General features: G+C 36.4%; 1 protein-coding gene across 1 annotated transcript; it reads right to left on the bottom strand.

Moving 5' to 3' along the window:
- Positions 1 to 4319: 4319 nt before the first annotated feature.
- On the bottom strand, positions 4320 to 16275 carry LOC107848064 (mediator of RNA polymerase II transcription subunit 17). The gene is made up of 8 exons (XM_016692722.2): positions 16125 to 16275; positions 12542 to 12761; positions 7404 to 7517; positions 7127 to 7212; positions 6631 to 7015; positions 6058 to 6519; positions 5660 to 5971; positions 4320 to 4848 (listed from the first exon to the last, which is right to left on the bottom strand). Exons 1-8 carry the CDS (start codon positions 16211 to 16213, stop codon positions 4525 to 4527), a joined length of 1992 nt encoding a protein of 663 aa, XP_016548208.2. The 5' UTR covers positions 16214 to 16275; the 3' UTR covers positions 4320 to 4524.
- Positions 16276 to 21332: the final 5057 nt, after the last annotated feature.

The raw sequence follows: 21332 nt of genomic DNA, 5'->3' as shown, positions 1-21332 counted from the left end.
ACTACCTTCGCTACGACGGTTTGAGCGATGGTGCATCGCTAGGTCGACGGCCCGTCGGCCTTCACCGTCGCACCTGGGCAGTTTTGACTGCTTTCTGTATTTTGACCATAACTTTCTACCTCGGTACCGGGTTTTGATAAAATGGGTATCGATGGAAATCTTATTCAATTTCCCACTCAACAAAAAGTGAAAATCTTAAGAATTTCACATGTATGAAAGTGGGTTCATCTTTCAAAGTAAGTTTCTAACATTCTTGGGACGATTTCAAGTTAGGTAGAAGTACGGGGTATTACAGGAGTTCAAGCATTAGGGTAAAAAAGTTAATAGGTAGTCGAACATTGTGTAGTTTCTTATCATTATAATTATTATTATTACTCTCCTATTCTATTTTTTAAATTTACAAAAAAGGGCCTAAAATGTCCTTTAACTATGTGAAATACTGCAAAAATATCTTTCGTCTACCTATTGGGGCTAAAATATTCTTTCCGTCTATCTATTGGGGTGGCTTTGCCCTTTTATTTAACAGACGCTAATTCATTAATGATGTGTATTTTTTTATTGGCCAACTAATAATTAATTAAAATAATTAATCCCCTCTAAAATCCCAACCTGCCCAAATCTAATAACTCTACCCGCTAATACCCCGCCCACCCCAATCGAATAACTTTAAAAATAAAATCCTAACTCAATAATCTCTTTTCTCCATTTTTCTCTCTTATTTTGTGCCTTTTTCAATGAAAGCATAGACCGACCCCAAGTCAAAATGCAGGTTGGTTAATTGCATTTCAGTTTTTGAGTTTTTATTTTTCTTCTTGGTCAAGTCATATGAAAAACGTGGGAGATTGTATCACTCTTCTAAAAGTTTACAATTTTTGGAAGGAGACGAACTTTAACATCCAAGTTCGAAGCATGAGAGAGCAAGACCATAGCTAATTCTAACAGAAAAGTTTTCTCCAACAAAGAGCAACACCATAGCTAATTAATTCCAAATGATACATTAACTAACACAAAAAATGTTTGAACTCCAACAATCAAGGTTATCACTAACAGTGCAGGATTTAGGAATACTAATCAATCAAAGAATGAAAAAAAAAACATTCACTGGCACATGAGATGATATTGATTATTAGCATGGATATTAAGTACATAAATATCTTTCTTTCAAGTTTCTAATACTAGTAATTTGACAATTTTCATTTTTTTACTTGATATTGTCTCCCCTATCTTTTTTAAATGGTATTTATAAGTTCTAAATTGAGTCCGACATTTTAAAAGCTGAAGTACGATTCGGAGAACAAAGAACAATATATAATTTCAATAGAAAGTCACTCCATTACAAGTCTGTACTTTTCAATTTGAATGGGTATTATATTCAAGAAATTGCAGCTCAACACACGACAGATTAATTATTTTAAATAATTAGTAGTTAGTCAATTAAAAAAAGATACGTCATTAATGAAATGAGATTTGTTAAATATAAGGGCAAAACAGCCCCAATAGGTAGACGAGAAGAAAATCTTAGGCTCAATAGGTAGACGGAAAGAGCATTTTAGGCCCAATAGGTAGACTAAGAGCATTTTTGCACCATTTCACATAATTGAAGGGCATTTTAGGCCCTTTTCCCTTAATTTTATTATTAGTTATCTCCTCTAAGATTTGCACGGATGCTCCATTTATGATACGGGACAAATGGTCATCATATCTTTTGATGACATCTTTAGAGGCCAATACATAGAGGATCAAGACTTGGTCACCTCGAGGATACGAGAACATGCATGGAGGACCCGTTTTGAGCATGCCAATAAACAAACCCGTGTGTGGAAGATTGCATGGGGGCTTACATTTGATGTCAATTCGAGACTAAAAGTTTTGAATTGTGACCCCATGATTTTGGAGCATTGAAGAAGCACCCTTCATTAAGGGTATTTTGGGGTTTGCACATGTTAAAGAAACAACCCATGACCTTTCCTTTCATTAAGGGTATTTTGATCTATTATACTATGTAATAAGTTAGGCTATATATAGTCTCTTATTAGGTCTTTTCTCCTTAGTTGTTTAATGATGAAAATATGAGACCTTAAAAATCCTCTCTTTTGAGAGTATACCACTTTAGTGTAGTTCTTAATTAGGGCTTGGACTAGCCATTGTAGCTTAGGGCTTGAAAAAGCCAATATTGTTCTTTGCTTGGAAACAGTGGATCTTAAGGTGAGTTGATTCTCTTGGTGGTCACCGTAAGGACTTGGTGCTTGTTAACGTATTTTGTAGAGGTTTTAGAGTTTAATTTACTCTTTAGTTGCTACATTACGTGTTCTCTTTGTGTCAAGTTACCTATCTTCTTTTTCGTTTAAGTTTGTGTTTGTTGTTTCCGTTTGGCATCTTGTCGTGTGGACTGTTTTGCTAAGATTGTGGACTATTTTGTGCTCATTTAGATACCATTTGGTATCAATTTAAGAAGGTTTTAGAAGTATATGATTAGACAATACATGGTATATGTGCATGCTATCGAGGACATGACCCTATATATGTGGATATGAAGGTCGGGAATAGGATAGAACATTTGTAGATAATCGAAGCGTTGTCTAGTTTTTCGTATCAATATAATTATTATCATTCTCCTATTATCTTATTCTTCGATTCTATTATTACCTATTATTTTCTTTTCAGATCTGTTTTGATATGCTTTAATTGAGAGGTCTATCAAAAAAAATTTCTTTACCTTTACAAGATAAAGATATCTGTGTACATTATTCTCCTCAAATCTCATTTATAAAATTAAACGAAATATATTGTTACTCTTCTCTTTTCTTTTTTTTTTGTATATAACTGGCAAAATTTATCACTTGTGTACCATATAGCTGAAAATGTGTAAGCATAATACATAATTGTGCATCTTATGGATACATTGTACAAAAGAAAATCGAACATCTTGGAATTAGCTTAAAAAATCAATATACTATGTGACTACTCCTAAAGGAAACTAACTTTATAGTATATTATTAATAAAACAAAGGGGTTTTATAACCCTACATGAGTGAAGTATTTAGCTATATGATATACTTCTTCCATTTTACTTGTCATTTTTCATTAATCAAGATAAAACAATTTTATTTCCTTTTTAACCCTTAGTAATAATTTTCTCTCCAAATTAAAATGTAAACATCATTTAATAGGGGTACTATAGTAAAGTAGTCATGTTATTAATTATTTTTCTTAATCAATGTACAATACCAATTTGGGATGAGTAATATGAGACGGAGGGAATATCATTTAGGGTTGCGGAGTGATTGATATGATTTCTTCACTCTTCATTAGAGATTCGAGTTCACATCCAATATGAAAAGTTCTGATAGAAAGTGCTTTTACCTTTAATGAAATATGTGCGTAGCAAATTCAGATTAGTGAGACTTCCCATATGAATATCGAACACCAATTAAAAGAAAGAAAAAGATATACACAAATATATTTGGGAGGAGACAAGAGTGAAAATATTAAAATAGTAGGACCATATTGCCTTTTATGCCATGGCAAGTAATGTCCAAAGTGAGCATGCTTTGCTTGCCCACAACTCCACTCCTTTCTATTAACTTAAAACTTTTTTAAATGTCTACTTGAGCCAACAAAAACCACATCCCCACAAAAATGGAAGGCCATCAAGGACCTTTTCAATTATCTAATTTAAAAGATTATTCTTAAACAAAGCTTAACAGATAAATTTTTGTATACTTGTATGGATGAAATAATGATAACTACAAATGGCTATAAGTTAAATATTGTTTTTGAGATGACTTTTTCAGTGGAGTTCATGTTGATGAAGCCTTTCTTATTAGTGGTTTGTTACTCTTGTCAAGAAATGTATCTTATTTATTGTTATTTAGTGTTTGGTTTATCTCTTATTAAAGTCTTGATAAATGATGATGAATTTGGATAAAGACAGATAAGAGAACTAATTAAAAAATTAAAATGCACACTCAACTCTTCACAGCCACAAATAAGAGGTTTCTTTAATTTTCTTTCTATATGTTTTGTAGATTGAAACTGCCAAATGGGACCATAAAGTTTTCTTCTCACCAAATGAGACCTTTTAGTTGCAAATGATGAAATGGGTTTCCAGAGATGTACTAAATCTCTCCAACAACATATCCAGTGTGTAATCCTGTGTAGGATGTACAAAGACCTAATCCTATCTTTGTGGCGTAGATAGGATTTACGCGGACCTTAACCTACCTTTGTGGCGTAGAGGTTGTTCGTGATAAACCCTTAGCACGTCGATGTATTATCAAAACAGGCTAAAGAAAAACAGAACGGCAGTAAAGTAGTACTGGGTACCTAAAGTGTCTCCAACTGATGGAATATTAACCTGACAAACAATTTACATGGGCAACTGGCAAAACTGAATCCACAATGATTTAGCTATGAGCTATTGGATGTATGACATTGTCAGCTACACAATATGTACATATAGTTCTAGTTGCAACAACACTAATGAAAATCTGCTAGTCGATTGCAAGTGCAAAAACTAACAGCTCAATGGCCTGCAGTACTACTTGCGCTAACCATATCCATTAAGGTCGAGTATAGCACTTCCAAAGATAAATGACCTAAAGACTTCCTTGTTTCGGATTCACCATTGTTGACGTCCATTTGAAGTTTGCTTTCTTCGGAGAATCCATCATCCATCACCAACCACCAGGAAATGCATCCTTGAATATCTTCAGGGTCCACGTGTGCCACCAGACCAAGTGTTTCGCCTTGCTCTAGCTCAAATGACAAGGATAGGAAATCCCGGTTTGCTTTGATACCAACCATAAGGGCTTCTTCATGAAGCCACCGTATCACCTGGCTGGCAACCTGTAGCAGAAATTAATACCTTGAAATAAGGACAATTGATGACTGCGTTACAAGATGGAAGTGACGTTGCTTTATAATGTAGATTGTATACAGATCTTTAAATAGAAAAGCAAGGGTACAAATGTGGGGCTTTTTCTTTTTCCTTTTTTTGCGATAACTAAGAAAACGGAGCTCAGGACTTTTGAGATTCCCTGTGATGGTGGGCCATTATGTTCCCTTGTTTTCCCATCTCCCTGGGCCATTTGGCTAATGGCTTGAAACCTAGAGGACAATAGGTTTGCCTCTCTATCAACAAGGTCCAAACTTGTGACAGACACCTAACCCACAATCATGAGCTACGCTCTTATCACTAGACCAAAGTCGGTGATTTGGGGTTGGGGTGGGGGGTGGGAGCGGGGGCGGGTTTACATTTGTGGTGTTCCTATGGAAACAAAACAACATTCTCCCTCTCCTTCATGACCATAGCTAGCCACCGTAAGTTTGGCCCATGACCACAAGATAGCAAATTATCCTGGGGAGAGGAACACACACAGTTTGAAAACCATTGTTGCTATCACCCTCCTTGATCCTTGTGTCACATAAATCATCCCAAGAAATACAACAGAAAAAGATTCAAAGAACTTAGATGGTTCAACTGAATCACAGGAAACATAAGAGATGTCTAGGATCATAGGCTTTCTTTTTAAGGAAGGACCAGTTCTAGGAAGAACAGAAGTTTATCCGGCCAGAAAATGAACTATTCTTCGTAGTATGTCACACTTTCAGATATTAAAACACAATAGTAGAGGAGGAGGAGGAGGAGGAGACAGACCTGCTGCAATAGTACCATTGGAAGATCTGACAAGTCACAGTCATATCTGTTCATAGGGCAAGTACTATCAGGCTTTCCTTTGAAGAGGCCAACAACATTAGGAGCACCTTCCCCTTCCAGACTGATGCAATCATCACGAACCACGACTTTTGTACGAAAGTGAGATTTCACATTCTTTACATAGTCAGATGAATGAGACAGGCTTCCTGCATGGAGAATTGACTCAGGTACATCCATGGAGAGTGTCCATGATGATGTTCGAGAGTGCCAAGTTGGATGTGATGTCAATCGGACATATGATATCCTGCTAACCTACAGACAGGACAAGAAATTCTTCAGAAACATAATAATGGCTGCACTGTCTAGAAGCTTACAAACCCAAACAGATAACATCATACCAGACTTTCAAGCTCTGCAAGGACTTTGTTTGAGAATATCCTATGAGCTAGAGAGATGCAGAAATGTCCCAAAAGATTAGGGCCATCTTTTGTGGGCTGAGCAGATATTTGAGGTTTACCCAAAGATGACAATCTGTTTTTGGCTTTTACAAACACATGTTCATGAAAAATTTGTTGCAAATAAATTTCAAAACTAATTCGATTGGGAAACCCCAACTTCTTCAAGTCAGGCTTCCCTTCATCTAGTTTTGAAGCATCAACTGATTCAAAAGACACAATAGCAGTTTCAGAATGTTCATCACCCACAGCATTAGCTGTCTGATCATCGTCAGTAGATGGTACAAGTGAAATGGACACAGAAGCTTTTTGGCCTATGCTTAAGCGTAAGAAGTTCTCTTGTATTCCTGTGACGTCGGCACCAAAAGATGGATTAAATGCTTCACGATTAACCAAATCAAACACCTGCAACGAGGACCAAGAAAGTAATCAGAAAGTAGAAGTAGGTCACAGAAGAAGCATAAAAACAACTTAATAGAGTACTACATAGAGAAAAGAGGGAACCTATAAATATACCTGCTCATCAAAGATTGCTCGATGAACTTCACGGAGGATTGAGTGAGTTTCTCTCACATGCTCGTCATCACTTTTCTCTCTCTTGGTTTCTCCAGAAGCATCCTCAAAAGAACCCTTAGGTTTTGTTCTGCTATGTTTTACAACACCACTAGGTGCACTTGCACCAAGAAACTCAAATTGAAGAGTACGGCAGGAATTTGATGGCAAATTCACAGCCAGCATCCCAGCTGGGTCATGCTCAATATGCACCACAGATGCAGAAGATGGACGAAATCCAACCGCTGGATCATACATTGAAGTGTCAAATAAATCAATGTAAAACCCTTCATTTCCAGAAGCAGCAGCAACCAGCCGATGCCATTTAACCTTCCAATTTTGCTGCAATCTATCAGCTCATCAGGAAATACATAGACAAAATTTACAGGAAAGGCACAAAGACACGGTAGTCTAAATGACTAAACACGTAGGTGTGTTCCACAATGTACAAAGAATAAACCTGATAAGAGCACCATAAAATCTTGCTTCTCTAGCCACTTGATGTTCCAAAGCTTTGGCAGATTGCTTAAAATATTTCCCCAAATGCTGCAAAAGAAAAAACAAATTATGGAACACATACAGCTATGATACTGAAGTGCATAATTCAAACAAAAATCACAAATACTCTGTCAATGAACCATTAGATTTATTAAAAAAAATCCAGTGGATTATTAGTTTAACTCAATTAAAACTACACGTCAACCAAAAAAACTTGCAGAAGGGATTAAGAAAAATACACGGAAGCATTGCAGCTTGGTAGCCATAGACACAGAAAGGTCTGACAGCTGCTCGTTAGGCAATTGCTTTGGTCTGGTCATGCCAGCCACTGTCACTGCATCGTTTGCCTCAACCTGTATGCAGAACATCAAGAGTTAATAATGCAATATATAATCCACAGTTTGCACAAATCTATTCAGCTTATTATGCCTAAGAAAAGGTGCTGTCTTGAATGTCAGGGAGAAGGGGCAAGAAGGGCTTAAAGGAGCAAATAGACTGACAAATCTCATGCCACTTAAATAACTAATGCCAAAAGCTTACGTCAAATACACTAATCCTTAGTTGTCTCTATCATTCTGACAATGAAGAGTAAATTGATACGCCACCATATCCTTGTTTCATCTAGAAACATTATGTATGAAACTGGATCACATAATGACTAATAAAATCAAGGGAGCGGAGTAACCAGCGTACCAAATTCACTAAAGATGGATAAATCAAAAGTTAGTCATGGCTTGTTCTGCTTCTTTTTCTTATATAAATATTAAGGCGTTTCGGAGAATAAAAACCTGTGACTTGCCAGTGCTTCATCATAACATAATAATGCAATTAAACACTATCCATGTGAAAGGATCACAAAAGAACCCAAATGAAGCATTTGCTAATTCAGCAACACATTTGATATTAAAAGTTGACTGCTACCAAATATATGTAAACATAACCTTACTGGACCATTAAGAAATGGGAACCATTTGAAGGCCTATACTCTGACGTATAACACCAGTCGTCTAAGTAGGTTAATTGACAAAAGGACTAAATGGACACTGAGGAAGTGCTTTCTTTTGATAAGTATGTCTGAGGAAGGGCTTTTGGGCTGGTGGTTGTGAACTCGAGTTTTCCGAAGAAAGAGGATCACTTGATTACCTTCCGAAGCGCGATAGCCAAGACTCAGATTGACTTTTTGCTTCATAGGAAGGGTGATAGGGCATTTTGTGAGGACTGTAAAGTCATCCGAGTGAGCATCTTTCGACCCAGCACAGGCTTCTGGTGATGGACTTGATAATCAAGAAGAGCAAGAAGAGACGGTCAGGGAGGGCCGACCTAGAATTAAGTGGGGAGGTTTGACGCCAGTTAGTGCGCTGGAGATAAGGGAGAAGGTGGCGGGAAGGGGGGTATGGGAGTGTAGGGGACGTGGATGTTATGTGGGATAGGGCTGTCAGTTGCATCACGGAGACTGCAAGAGAAGTGTTGGGTGTTTCGAGGGGTCGGGCAGGACGGCATAAGGGGGACGGGTGGTGGAATGAAGAAGTTAAAAAGAAAGTGGAAAGTAAGAAGGGGGCGTATGTTAAGTTTATTGAAAGTAAGGATGAGGAGGAGAAGTGGGTGAATAGGGAGGTGTACAAAGTAGCGAGAAAGGAGGCCAAGTTAGCAGTTACGACGGCTAAGACAGCAGCGTTTGAGAGCATGTATGCGGGGTTAGAGGAGAAAGGCGGGGAAAAAAGATTGTATAGACTGGCTAAAGCTAGGGAGAGAAAGGGTCATGACCTCGATCTAGTGAAGTGCATTAAGGGGGAGGATGGGAGAGTTGTGGTGGAGGATGTCCACATTAAGAAGAGGTGGCAAGAGTATTTTCATGGTTTATTAAACGAGGAGGGGGACAGAAGCATTGAGCTAGGGGAGCTGGAGCACTCTGAGGATAATCGGGATTTCGGTTACTGTAGACGTTTTAAGGTTGAGGAGGTCAGAGAGGCTATTCATAGGATGCGGAGGGGTAGGGCGACAGGGCCTAACGAAATTCCGGTGGATTTTTGGAAGTTTACTAGGGGAGCTGGTTTGAGTTGGTTGACTAATTTGTTTAACGACATTTTCAAGTCTGCAAAAATGCCTGAGGCTTGGAGATGGAGTACGATGAGTCCATTGTATAAAAACAAGGGTGACATTCAGAGTTGCAACAACTATAGGGGTATTAAGCTGTTGAGTCGCACTATAAAGATTTGGGAGAAGGTGATTGAGCGGAGATTAAGGAGGGTCGTGTCCATTTCGAAGAATCAGTTTGGATTTATGCCTGGTCGCTCGACGACAGAGGTAATCCACCTAGTGAGAAGATTGGTGGAGAAGTATAGGGAGAAGGAAGAGGGATTTACACATGGTGTTCATCGGCCTGGAGAAGGCTTATGACAAAGTCCCAAGGGAGGTTCTTTGGAGATGCTTGGAGGTGAGAGAGGTCCCGATGGCGTACATCAGAATGATTAAGGACATGTACGAGGGAGGGAAGACACAGGTGAAGACGGCGGGAGGAGACTCTGATCATTTCCCGGTAGAGACAGAGTTGCACCAAGGATCGACTCTCAGCCCGTTTTTGTTTGCGCTGGTGATGGACGTGTTGACACGGAGTATTCAAGATGAGGTGCCTTGGTGTATGTTATTTGCAGATGATGTAGTGCTAATTGATGAGACGCGGGGGGTGTGAATAAAAAATTGGAGGTTTGGAGGCAAACCATCGAATCTAAGGGGGTTTAGGTTGAGTAGGTCCAAGTGTATGCTACTACGAGGGGGTGGCCTTTTATTATTTCTTATTTACTGTTTTTACTTTCGTATTGCTCTTATTTTCATGGCTCTCTTAGCTCTATTTGTATTATTTCTCATTTCTTATCTCGGTTATGCCATCCATTCTGCTTCAGGTATTACTATGACCGTGTTAACTATTCTTGATCTTGAGCCGGGGGTCTATCGAAACAGCCTCTCTACTTTTTCAGAAGTAGCGGTATGGACTGCGTACATTTTACCCTCCCCAAACCCCACTTGGTGGGAATTCACTGGGTTTGTTGTTGTTGTTGTTTTTTTTGTTGTCTTATCAACCTATGTTGCTCGGACTCTTTAAACATGGCAATGGATGCATGTCAGATCCTCCAAAAGTAGTGCATTTTTGGAGGATCCGAGAGGGGTGTGGCATCAGTTTTGGAGAGTCCGAGCAACATAGTTATTAACCAAAGAATCATCAAGGTGATGCACAACTTTATGACTAGTACACAAAGCAAAACAAAGAGAAAAAAATGGAAGAGAACAGAATAATTGAATACATCATTGACTCCCTCAATAAGCTTCTTTATAGAGAAGTTAAAATATCCTAGGCAAAAGCAGCCACACTAGCAAATTTTCCTTTCAAGACGTGACTGCATCAGCTAGTCTATTTCTGCATTGCATATCTCAATTGGATTCCTGGAGCTAAATCCACATACAAATCCTCATAGAATGAGGCATCACCACAATCCGCAGAGTTCATTCTTCATCAAAACTCTACCAGATAAGTTAACATCACTTCATCAATGACTCACTCTTCTCATTGGAAATTCAACTCAATACTTCTTCCTGAAATAATAGTAGTCATGCGCAACAGGAAGAAAACAGTTCAAGCACTGCGCCTGCCATGCTGATTCAATTCAAAAAGCCAAAACATCCTTGCTACAGAGAACTGAAAATGTGGTATATCCAACTTAGCAGCTTTCCAGAAGTCTTTGCTTTATCACGCACACAAGGAATTCCCTATTGGAACAACTTAAGGTTGTAGCTTCTGTTTTAATATATTAACTACTCCATTATGAATAGGGTGTCTTGAAACTTATTTCTCTAACCACTTTTCAAGTACATTCACGATCATATGTGTGTAGTTTACAGTTTTCTGTCTAATATACCTCTATGTAATTGTATGTTTTGAAGTACGTTAATAACTTAACCAATATTGATAACTAAATAAAAATTTTCCATCCCGCTGTCATGATTAACCTCAACATTGAATCAAAACCAGTGTGCTATATTCTCATAATGAGATTCATTACATTTATCCATTTGTGCAAACACCACTGTATCATCTGTCCTGAAAAGTCTTTCAGCCTAAAACATCATACGTGGGATGAATAACAAGTACAGCTAAAGACAAAAATCTTCCACTTTCTAGCATAGGATCAAGCTAACACACACAATTTCCCGCTTACGGTAAGTGCACAAAACACAACCAGCTAGGCATAATACAAACTAAACATGTACCAACAAATAATAAGTGGGTGTTTGGATTAGCCTTTTTTAAGTGACTTATAATCTAAACGCTAAAAGCCAAAAGCTGGTAGCAACCAACTGATATGAGTGCTCCTTTACAGACTTACTCTAGAAGAAAATACAGACAAGCAAACGGGGATAATCTATCCTAGTTTCTTAGTTTCATATGGGATAAAATATATACGCAGTTACCTATAGTAGTTACAGTAGTTACAGCAGTTATAGCAATAACAGTCTGTCTGTGTATTAGGAGTTATCTTTATGTCTTAATATAAAAATATGTATCTTGGTAGAATAAGAAAACAGAGAGAAGCATTATTATTATCCTTGCATCTGGAGATTTGTCCACTCCATACAGACATAGTTATTTGTTAATGCAGTGTTTAAGATCCTTGCACTTTATTTAACTAGTAAATTTTTCATTTCATTCTCTTCTTCATCTTAGTTTCTATCACCAACTTTTGGCTTTTGGTTTTTGGGTACTTTTTAAGCATAAAGTGCTTAAAACTTAAAAGCACTTTTGTGTCTTTGCCAAACACCTCCAAGAATTAAAAAGTGCTTAAAAGCCAAAAGCACCTAAAAATAAGTCGATCCAAATACCCTTAATCGACTAACACCTCAATCCCATACTAGTTCGCACGGACTAAACCTCACTACCAAGGCCGAGCTAGAGAGTGGGAAGCAGGTTTGGCAGAACCTAGCAGTTTTGGTCCAAACCCTATATGTGTCATAAGAAATCCATTTAATATATACAAATTACTAATTTAGAGCACAATAACTCAAAAAAGACTAAAATCCCAAACCCATAATCTTCAATTCTTGGCTCCGCCTCTGCCCACTATTCATTTTGCTCTACTCAAGTACATTTCACTGGAATACTAAATTACCAGTCTGGATTCTCTAAATCTCACAATCATCCCTACACTGACATATGAGTCTTTGACTAGATTATATATAAATGCTTTTATGATAATATATTTTATTTTTTACGTACCAAACACAAGACAACAAGTAATAAATTCACTTAAACATTTTCCTTCGTACCAAACAAACCCATAACGTTACCAATTCTATATGGTGAGCCAAATTGATAACGTTAACTTACAGTGTGAATGAGATCGATAATGACTTGAAGCTCTTGATGAGCCAATCGCAAATTCTCCACCAAACTCTGCCATTGCCATGGCTGATTGCTACTTGTTTCCTTTGAAGAAGAAGAACTGCTGCTTTTCTTCTGCTTCTTACTAGGCTCCTCTCTCTCCACCGCCCATGCAAAATCAATTCTTCTTATCAAATCCACCGTTTTCTCATCGTATCCTATATCACTGAAAGAATTACAGAAAAATATAAATGTAAATATCCATCTCACAAACTGATTATGCATGAAATTCTACATACACACACACAAGAAAAAAAAAACTCCATATCAAATTAACAGTTTTTTCATCGTATCGTATATCACTGCATCAATTACACAAAATCTAAATCCAAATATCCAGCTCACACACTGATTATACATGAAATTTCTACACACACATATATAATTCTCAGTATAACAGTTTTTTCATCATATTCTATATCACTGCAACAACTACACAAAATCAAAAATGATCCAGCTTACACACTGATTATGATGAGATTTCTACACACGCGCTCGCGTGCGTGTGTGTGTGTGTGTGTGTATATATATATATAATTCTCCGTATCGAATGAACGATTTTTTCATCATATCCTATATCACTGCAACACCACAAAATCTAAATCAAAATGTAAATATCCAGGTCACAAACTGAGTATGCATAAAATTCCAGTCACACAGTTCTCCATATCAAATTAACATTCTTTTCATCATATTCTATAAACATAAAGCAAAATCAAATTGATTATATATGAAATTCTATATCTAGAGAAAGAGAGAGAGAGAGAGAGAGAGTATGACGGGAGGCGTTCGGCGCCGTGATCTTCGATAAATTCTGAACATTTGATCAGCCCTTCATCAACAGAGATTTCCAGATCGCCACTCATTTTTCAGGGAGATTTTTCCGGTAAGTAGCGTTCGGAGAAATCATGAATTGTGCCCTAAAAGAGGGAAGATACTATACGCGATAGAAAAGAATTGGCCTTTGGATTTGAAAATTTTCATCGGGCCTATTAGAATCTGGGCTTAAGCCCATTATAAGGTGGGATGTGAAACATGTTCAATTATGATTCCTACTTTGTGCTGGTTTTTAATTTTTGTCCTTAAAAGCGCAATATGCACAAGTTATAATTCCGTATCATAATATTCCACAAGTTATATCCTGTTCCCTTGAAAAATTACATCCCGAAAGATATAAATGTGATTGCTAAAGTCAAATTAAAAAATCGATCCATTTGAAGGGTAAAAGTTAAAAAACCAACTCAGTTAAAGAACATACTGTGCAATCAAATGTTGAAAAAGGTTCTGTGTTATTTAAATTCCTAAATTATTCTAATTCTTTTTTTACTGATGTCTAAGTGCAATGCTTTTTGTCTGGTTTTTCCTGTAGTTTTAATACACTTTTTGGTGGATCTTTTGGTCTAGTTTTTGTTGCTCTGGTGATGTTTTTCTGCAACTTTGGTGCTATTTTGATTCAATGACATGAACAAAAACAATTGCAAGTTTTGTACACCAAATGAAAGAAGAAAACATGTGCAAAATACTAACTTTACAAGTATGACAACTTCATAAATGAAAGAAATCCATTGCAAAATATCAAGAATAATTTTATATAGATATCAAAACGTGCGGTGTGTCTTCATAGATACAAAAATCAGCACAAAAGTGCACTTAACTATGCAATAAATAACATCATCTCAATAGATACAACAGGCTAAACACAAAAACAACTTGCAAGTTTTATACACCAAATGAATGAAGAAAACATGCGCAAAATACCAACTTTACAAGTATGACAATTTCATAAATGAAGGAAATACATTGCAAATTATCAAGAATAATTTTATAATCGAAATGAAATCTTCATAGATACAAAAATCAGTGCAGAAGTATTTTCCATGCCAGAGAATGATGTGTGTAATCAGTAAAATTATTTTCCATATTGTTTTCAAAGGAGAAGAAAACATGGGTAAAATTGATAGTCAAAGATACATTGAAAAAAATCATCAGAACATCATCACAAACAGAGCATTTGCCGAGATACAAAAACTGAACCCTAACTTCTTAAATTTGGTAATTATTTTTTTATGTGTGTATGGCAAATAACCGCGTGGTATGGACTGCGTACATCTTACCCTCCCCAGACCCCACTATGTGGGAATACACTGGGTTTGTTGTTGTTGTAGGGCAAATAACCGCGTGTAGGCATTATAGCAATTCTAACTGGTTTGCAGTTGTAATTTTCAAAAAAATGCTTTTAGGGAAAAACTATTTTTTTAGCTTATCGAAAAAAGCTTCTGTTGTGACCTAGAAGCACTTATTTTCTCTGAAAAACTTGGACAAACCCCTTTTATAAAAAAAAAAAAAAAACTTTTGAGAAAAATAGCCACTTTTCGGGAAAAATAAGCTTGGCCAAACAGGCTATAAAACTATTTTCCTCAAAAGTGCTTTTAGCCACCCAAGCGTGTGGCATAGTGGTTCAATGAAGTGGATTGAGCACCGTGAGGTCACAGGTTCAATTCCCAATTGAGACAAACACTAGGTGATTTCTTCCCATCTATTCTAACCTTAGTGGACAGAGTTACATGGTAAGTGAGAGATGGCAGGTATCCCGTGAAATTAGTCAAGGAGCACGCAAGTTGGCCTGAACACCACGGTTAATAAAAAAAGTGCTTTTAGGGAAAAATTACTTTTTTAGCTTATGGAAAACAACTTCTACTACTTCACAGAGCACTTATTTCCTTCGAAAAGTGCTATTCAAAAAGTGCTTTCAGAAAAAAAAAAACAATTTTTTTAGCTTATGAAAAACAACTTCTGCTATTCCATTTTCTCCGAAAAGCTACTTGTTTTAGCTTATGACAAAACAACTGAAGCTACTCCCCAGAAGCACTTATTTTCTAAGAAAAGCTACTTGTTTTAGCTTGTGACAAAACAACTGAAGCTACTCCCCAGAAGCACTTATTTTCTCCGAAAAGCTACTTGTTTTAGCTAATGAAAAACAACTAGAGCTACTCCCCAGAAGCACTTATTTTCTTCGAAAAGCTACTTCTTTCAGCTTTTGGAAAACAACTGAAGCTACTCCCTCCCCAGAAGCACTTATTTTCTACGAAAAGCTAGCTTATGAAAAACAACTTAACCTATTAACCTACTTCCCAGAAGCACTTATTTTCTCCGAAAATCTACTTGTTTTCTTCTTGATTTAGCTACACCTCATTTAAAAAACTCACACTTTTGGAGAAAAATAAGCTTGGCAATCTTGGCAATTAAGTTCATCAATGCAACAATTAAGTAGAATCAAGAATGTAAATATTCCGCTCACAAACTGAGTAATCGAGATGCCTGCAAATTGGCCCCGACACCACGTTATCAATATACACACACACATATAACAGTTTTTTCATCTATATATACACTCACTCACTCTCTCTCACTCACTCACTCACTCACACACACACACACAACAGTTTTTTCATCTTATACTGTATCAGTGCAGCAATTACGCAAAATAAAAAAATGTAAATATTATCTAGAGAGAGAGAGAGAGTAGTACGAAGGGAAGCGTTCGGCGCCGTGTTCTTCGATGAATTCTAGCCGTTTGATCGGGAGTTTGTCGACGGAGATATCGAGATCGCCGTTCATTTTTTGCGGGGAACAAATCGTTGGGATTAATGGAGAGGGATTAAAGGAGACGGTGTATGTATGTACTTGGGCTTGGGATTGGAATTGGGCTTTTGGGTTTGCTAAATCGACAGGCCCATTAGAGTGTGGGCTTAAGGATCTCTTCAGCATACTGAAACATGTGGAAATTACATCTAGGGGGTTTGGTTGGGAACAAGTTATTCCAGACTTAATAATTCTGGGATTAGGTATTCTGGTTATAGCTGGGGATAAGTTCCCCCGCTATATATATAAGGTAACTTATCCCATCATTTTGATATAAATTGTGGAGAAATAATTACGGGACTTCCAGCCAAACGTAAGATAAAATAATCTTGCATTTTATCTCAGGATTATTATACCTTATACCTCATACCAAACGACTCCCTAGTGTCTCCAAAAGTCCCAAAATATTTGTCCCAAAGTGTGTGGTCTTGAATTTTTATGCCCCCTCCCCCAAATAAGTTCTAATGTTCTAATGTTTGTCTATATACTACTGGAAATTACACCTATGGCAACGAACTTGTTGGCGACGGTTAACAAAGCATTGCAATAGGTTGTCTATTGCAACGCTTTCAAGCGTTGCCATAAATAATTGTTCTATTAGCTCTAATTTAACACTAAAACCGTCGTATTTGTCATTAAGTGTTGCAATAGATATATAAAATAAGCTATAGCAACACTTATTTTTTTTCCCTCCAAGATCACGAAATATTTTATTAAGTCCGTCAAAACAAAAACTTAAGCTTAAACCGACTCCTAAATCCCCAAATCACTAAATTTTTTCTCTAAATCGTTATCACACACTTCTTCTCTAAACACTTCTTCTTTAAATCACACTTCTTCTTTAAATCGACAGATCAAGATCCTTTGAGACGAAAAATGAATAAGATGGTTCTTAACGTAGTAAGTTCATCTGGTATAACATCTTTTGAGATGGTTTTGGAAAAGAAACAACAATTTCAGCTTCTTTATTTGGCCAAACTCAGCTGGAATTTCTCCTAATCATTTATCAATTTCTTTTGCCCTAATCGTTAAAGGTAAATCGTTAAAGGATTGCCCTAATCGCTAAAGGTTCTGTGGAAGGGGATTTGCGTAACTCTGTGGGAGATCAGCCGACGACGAATTTAGAAGATTTTGCTGTAATTCTGTGCGATTTTTGGGAATCTTGTTGTAGCTGTAACTAAACGACGCTTATTGTATCAGTAAGTAACTCACCCTATTCCTTTTTCTTCTTTCAAAGGAGCCTGTGGTAGTTGGTCAAATTAGATGTTACTAATATTTGGGGATTTTGCTGTAGATGTTACTGATTTTTGGGGATTTTGCTGTAGATATTACTGATTTTGGGGATTTTGCTGTAGATGTTACTGATTTTTGGAGATTTTGCTCAAGATGTTACTAATTTGGGAGATTTTGCTGTAGATGTTACTGATTTTTGGGGATTTTGTTGTAGCTTTGATTCTTTTTTTGTTAAATGTTTGATATTAGTGATAAAGTTGAGTCTTTTGGAACTGACTATGCTTGTTATTGCTTTGACTTCTCTGTTTTATGTGGTTGTATAAAACTATGTTAACAACGGAAAGCATTGCTATCGGTATTGGTATGGTGGATAATGTAAAAAAGGTTTTGATTGTATGTTGCTCGGAATTACACTCTCTAAAAATATTGTTGTATTTGTGTTTGATCCTCCAAAAATGTACACTACTTTTGGTACATTTTTTAGATGTCCAAGCAAAATAGGTTAGAAGTACCCTGTGTTTGAACAAACAAATGACACCTTAAGTTTATCACTGTATCTTGTTATGACTACTGTTTAGGATGATTTTTCAGGTTGTCGATAATATTTTATCATGACTATCTTCATTTGTTGCTCTGTCATGGTTGATGGTAATCTGATATGGAAACTGATATGGAACTTGGCCATCTAGGTCTGGTAGTTCATGAGTGTCCTTGTGTACTTTGTGATCGTCATGTTTCTCAAAGAACATTTTCCACAAGAATGAACAGAAAGGAGCAATTCTAGTTCCAGTACCAAGCTGAGAGACAAAGCCAAATTAGAAAAAATGCATAGTCAAATTGAAAGGCAGCAGAAATATATTTGCATTTATTGGATTATATTTAGTAAAGATCAATTCTTAATCATCAATAGGTTTACATTAGGCATCCACTAAGCATATATCCCTAGGAGTAGTTGTTTATAAAATTCAATTATCTTAACCTCAATATCCTTTATGTTAGTCACCCTTGAATATTCTGCAATTATTTTTTGTATATTTTAATTTTATTCTTTACTCCAGGAGTGGTTCTTTACCAAGCTTAGGTTCTAAGCTTTTGTGTTGTTTTGAAGTTGCTGGTAATTTCAGTTTTATTTGGTTTAAGACTATCTAATTTTGATGAAATGGTGATACTCGTAGTATTTAAGTGTTGATGGATACTGAATTTGCTATCAAGATATTATTAGGCTGTTTTTTATGTTACGTTATTGTAATTGATGGATCATTTCTTGCTCTTCCTACAGTTCAGTTAATCTGATGTTTGAGTTACTTCATATTTCTATATTATTGAGATTTATCTGTTTGACAGTTATTAATCAGGAGCTGCTATATCTATTTTACTGCCCTGATGTCTTTCTGTGTTGCGTACTTTCTGTACTATTTTCTAATTAGAAATAGATAAACTGTCTTCCCTTGTTCTTACTGGGGACCTTACTTTGGATAGGAGAGGTTAGAGTTAGTGAATTAGGGTAGAAAATTAGGTGTTAGTTCCCCTGTTTGCAAACTATTTGGCGGACTTTATGTAAGCTGAGTGTCTATTGGAAACAGCCTCTCCTTATCTACAGAGGTAGGGCTAAGGTTGCGTACACTTAATATTGTTGTTTGATATGTTGTTGATTATAAGAACTTAAGCATTGACAGTAGTACAATAGATCATAGGAGTAATAATTCCCAGGAAAATCAGAATAATATTTTACCTTCTGTACAATGCTGCTTTAATGTATTTAGAACATAACTCTTTCTCTTTTACCAGAACTTCTGCCACATATGTGCCTCAGCATTTTCCATCAATTGTTCTACAATCTGTTGTTCCAATACTAGCCGAGTACCTTTGTTTGACGAGTCTATTCCCTTCAAGCATAAAATATTGTCTTTCAAGGTAACTTTAGGAGTGCTAAATATCAATTGTTATTATAACCCGAGTCTCGACAAAGAGTGGTTCTAGCTTAAGTGTAATAGCATCAACTAAATATGCATAGTTGGTTCTGATCAAGACAAATGATTACAACCTTGTTCCCCTCCTAATTGGAGAGTGTGATTGTTGTATCGTTCAAACATTATTTGCCCATAGACAGTCAGATCATTTCTCCATTTCTCTTGGCACACCTTTGTTCTTTAGCAACTTCCCAGTAATTTTTTGATCTAGTCATCTGAATTGGGTTTACTTCATTTTAATTCTTCTTTTGTGGGCTAAATTTGTATTTCTTATAAATATTCAGTTTGTTGCAGCTCCTCATCATTTGTATAAAATACATCATAAATCATTCAATCCACTATTGCAGAAGACTCAAGTCTTGAGTTTCTCTTATTCTTTTGTCACATCTGTTGACACTCCATTACAGTTTTCTCCATGTGCATCAGTTTTTCTCTTGATCCATTAAATTTTTGCTCTTAATCTTACAGAGACTTAAAGAATCATGAATCAACAAGGGTGTTCTAGAAATCATTAGAAAACTAAAAACTTTCTTTCAGCTGGATCATTAGCAACTCTAAGAAACAAACAAATACTACAACAGAAGAAGAAAAAGAAAAAAAAGAAGAAGAACACAGGATACATAAATGCAAAGAAAAAGAATCAAAAGCAGAAGGAGAAGTCAAACAACATTCCACCTATATCTCAAGTATCAGAATAAGTGCAACAGGTGCCAGCTATATCTCAAGTATCAAAACAAGTGCAACAGGTGTGTTCAAATTCCACCTCTCTTACAGCACCAGTAGAGGACCAAGTGCGACAACAATTGTCAAACTCCACCATTCGTGCATCACAACCCACAGTTAAACGAGTGCAGCAAGATCAGTCACAACTTCCTAATTTACAAGCAAATGAACAATTTGGGGAAGGCTAGAATATATATATTTTAATTCATACTATTTCAAAAATTATCTGTATTTCAATAATTTTATTGTTGATATTATTGTAGGCCGTTCAACTAGCAAAAAAAAAGAGCCGCTACACAAATGCAAGCAGTACATGGACGGACTGACCGTCAACTGATAGTGCTAAATGCGTTGAACCAGCCTATTGGTCGAACTAAAGCAGTGATCACTGAATTTTCCAGCTTTCTTGGCACATTGGCAAGGAATAGGAGATTTTGTCCTCTTAATCTCGGTTGGACAAAGTTGAAGACACACGATGATATGTGGAGCTCTATTCAAGTTCTAAGTTCTCAATATTTTGATTTCTACTTGAATGCTTTTCACAATTTTTACACTATAGCCCAATTCAACTAAATTATAGGAGAAATATGACATTCCCAACAACGGGAAAAATTGGACTATGAGATCAATTAATGCTGCATTTAGAGGGTATAAGTCAAGACTCAAGAAATATCACTTTTATGCCTACACCAGTGATGAAATTTGAATGGCAAAAAGGCCTACCTCTATTTCTGAACCTGTATTCGAGGATCTTCTTAAGTATTGGAATTCCAAAGAAGCTAAGGTATGATATCAATAGGTACAACTATTATATTACTGTTAGCATGCATTTAAACATTTACTGCCTCAATCTTTTTATTAAAAACTTATTCATTAACATTGACTTGCAGGATACTTCTAAGACTAACAAATAAAATAAAAAAAAGTTTAAGTATCCGCACACTATGGGCAAAACAAGTTTTGTTTTAATCCGCGAGGTTTGGTGTTTTCTCATATTGTTACTATGAACTTGTTGAGTTTACTTGATAATATTTTAATGCTGACTTGCATATAAATAGGATAAAAAGAAGAAAAATTCTGGTGCTTTGTTAAATAAGGAATTCTTTATGGCTACTAGAAGAAGGAAACTTATCGACTATATAAGGACATTTCTGAAGAGATTACAGGCA

Source organism: Capsicum annuum, chromosome 9 (assembly GCF_002878395.1).
Source record: "Capsicum annuum cultivar UCD-10X-F1 chromosome 9, UCD10Xv1.1, whole genome shotgun sequence".
In the NCBI taxonomy this organism is placed as follows: Eukaryota; Viridiplantae; Streptophyta; class Magnoliopsida; order Solanales; family Solanaceae; genus Capsicum; species Capsicum annuum.
Note: the sequence above shows the minus strand (reverse complement) of the source record. Positions and strands in the feature narration are given on the sequence as shown.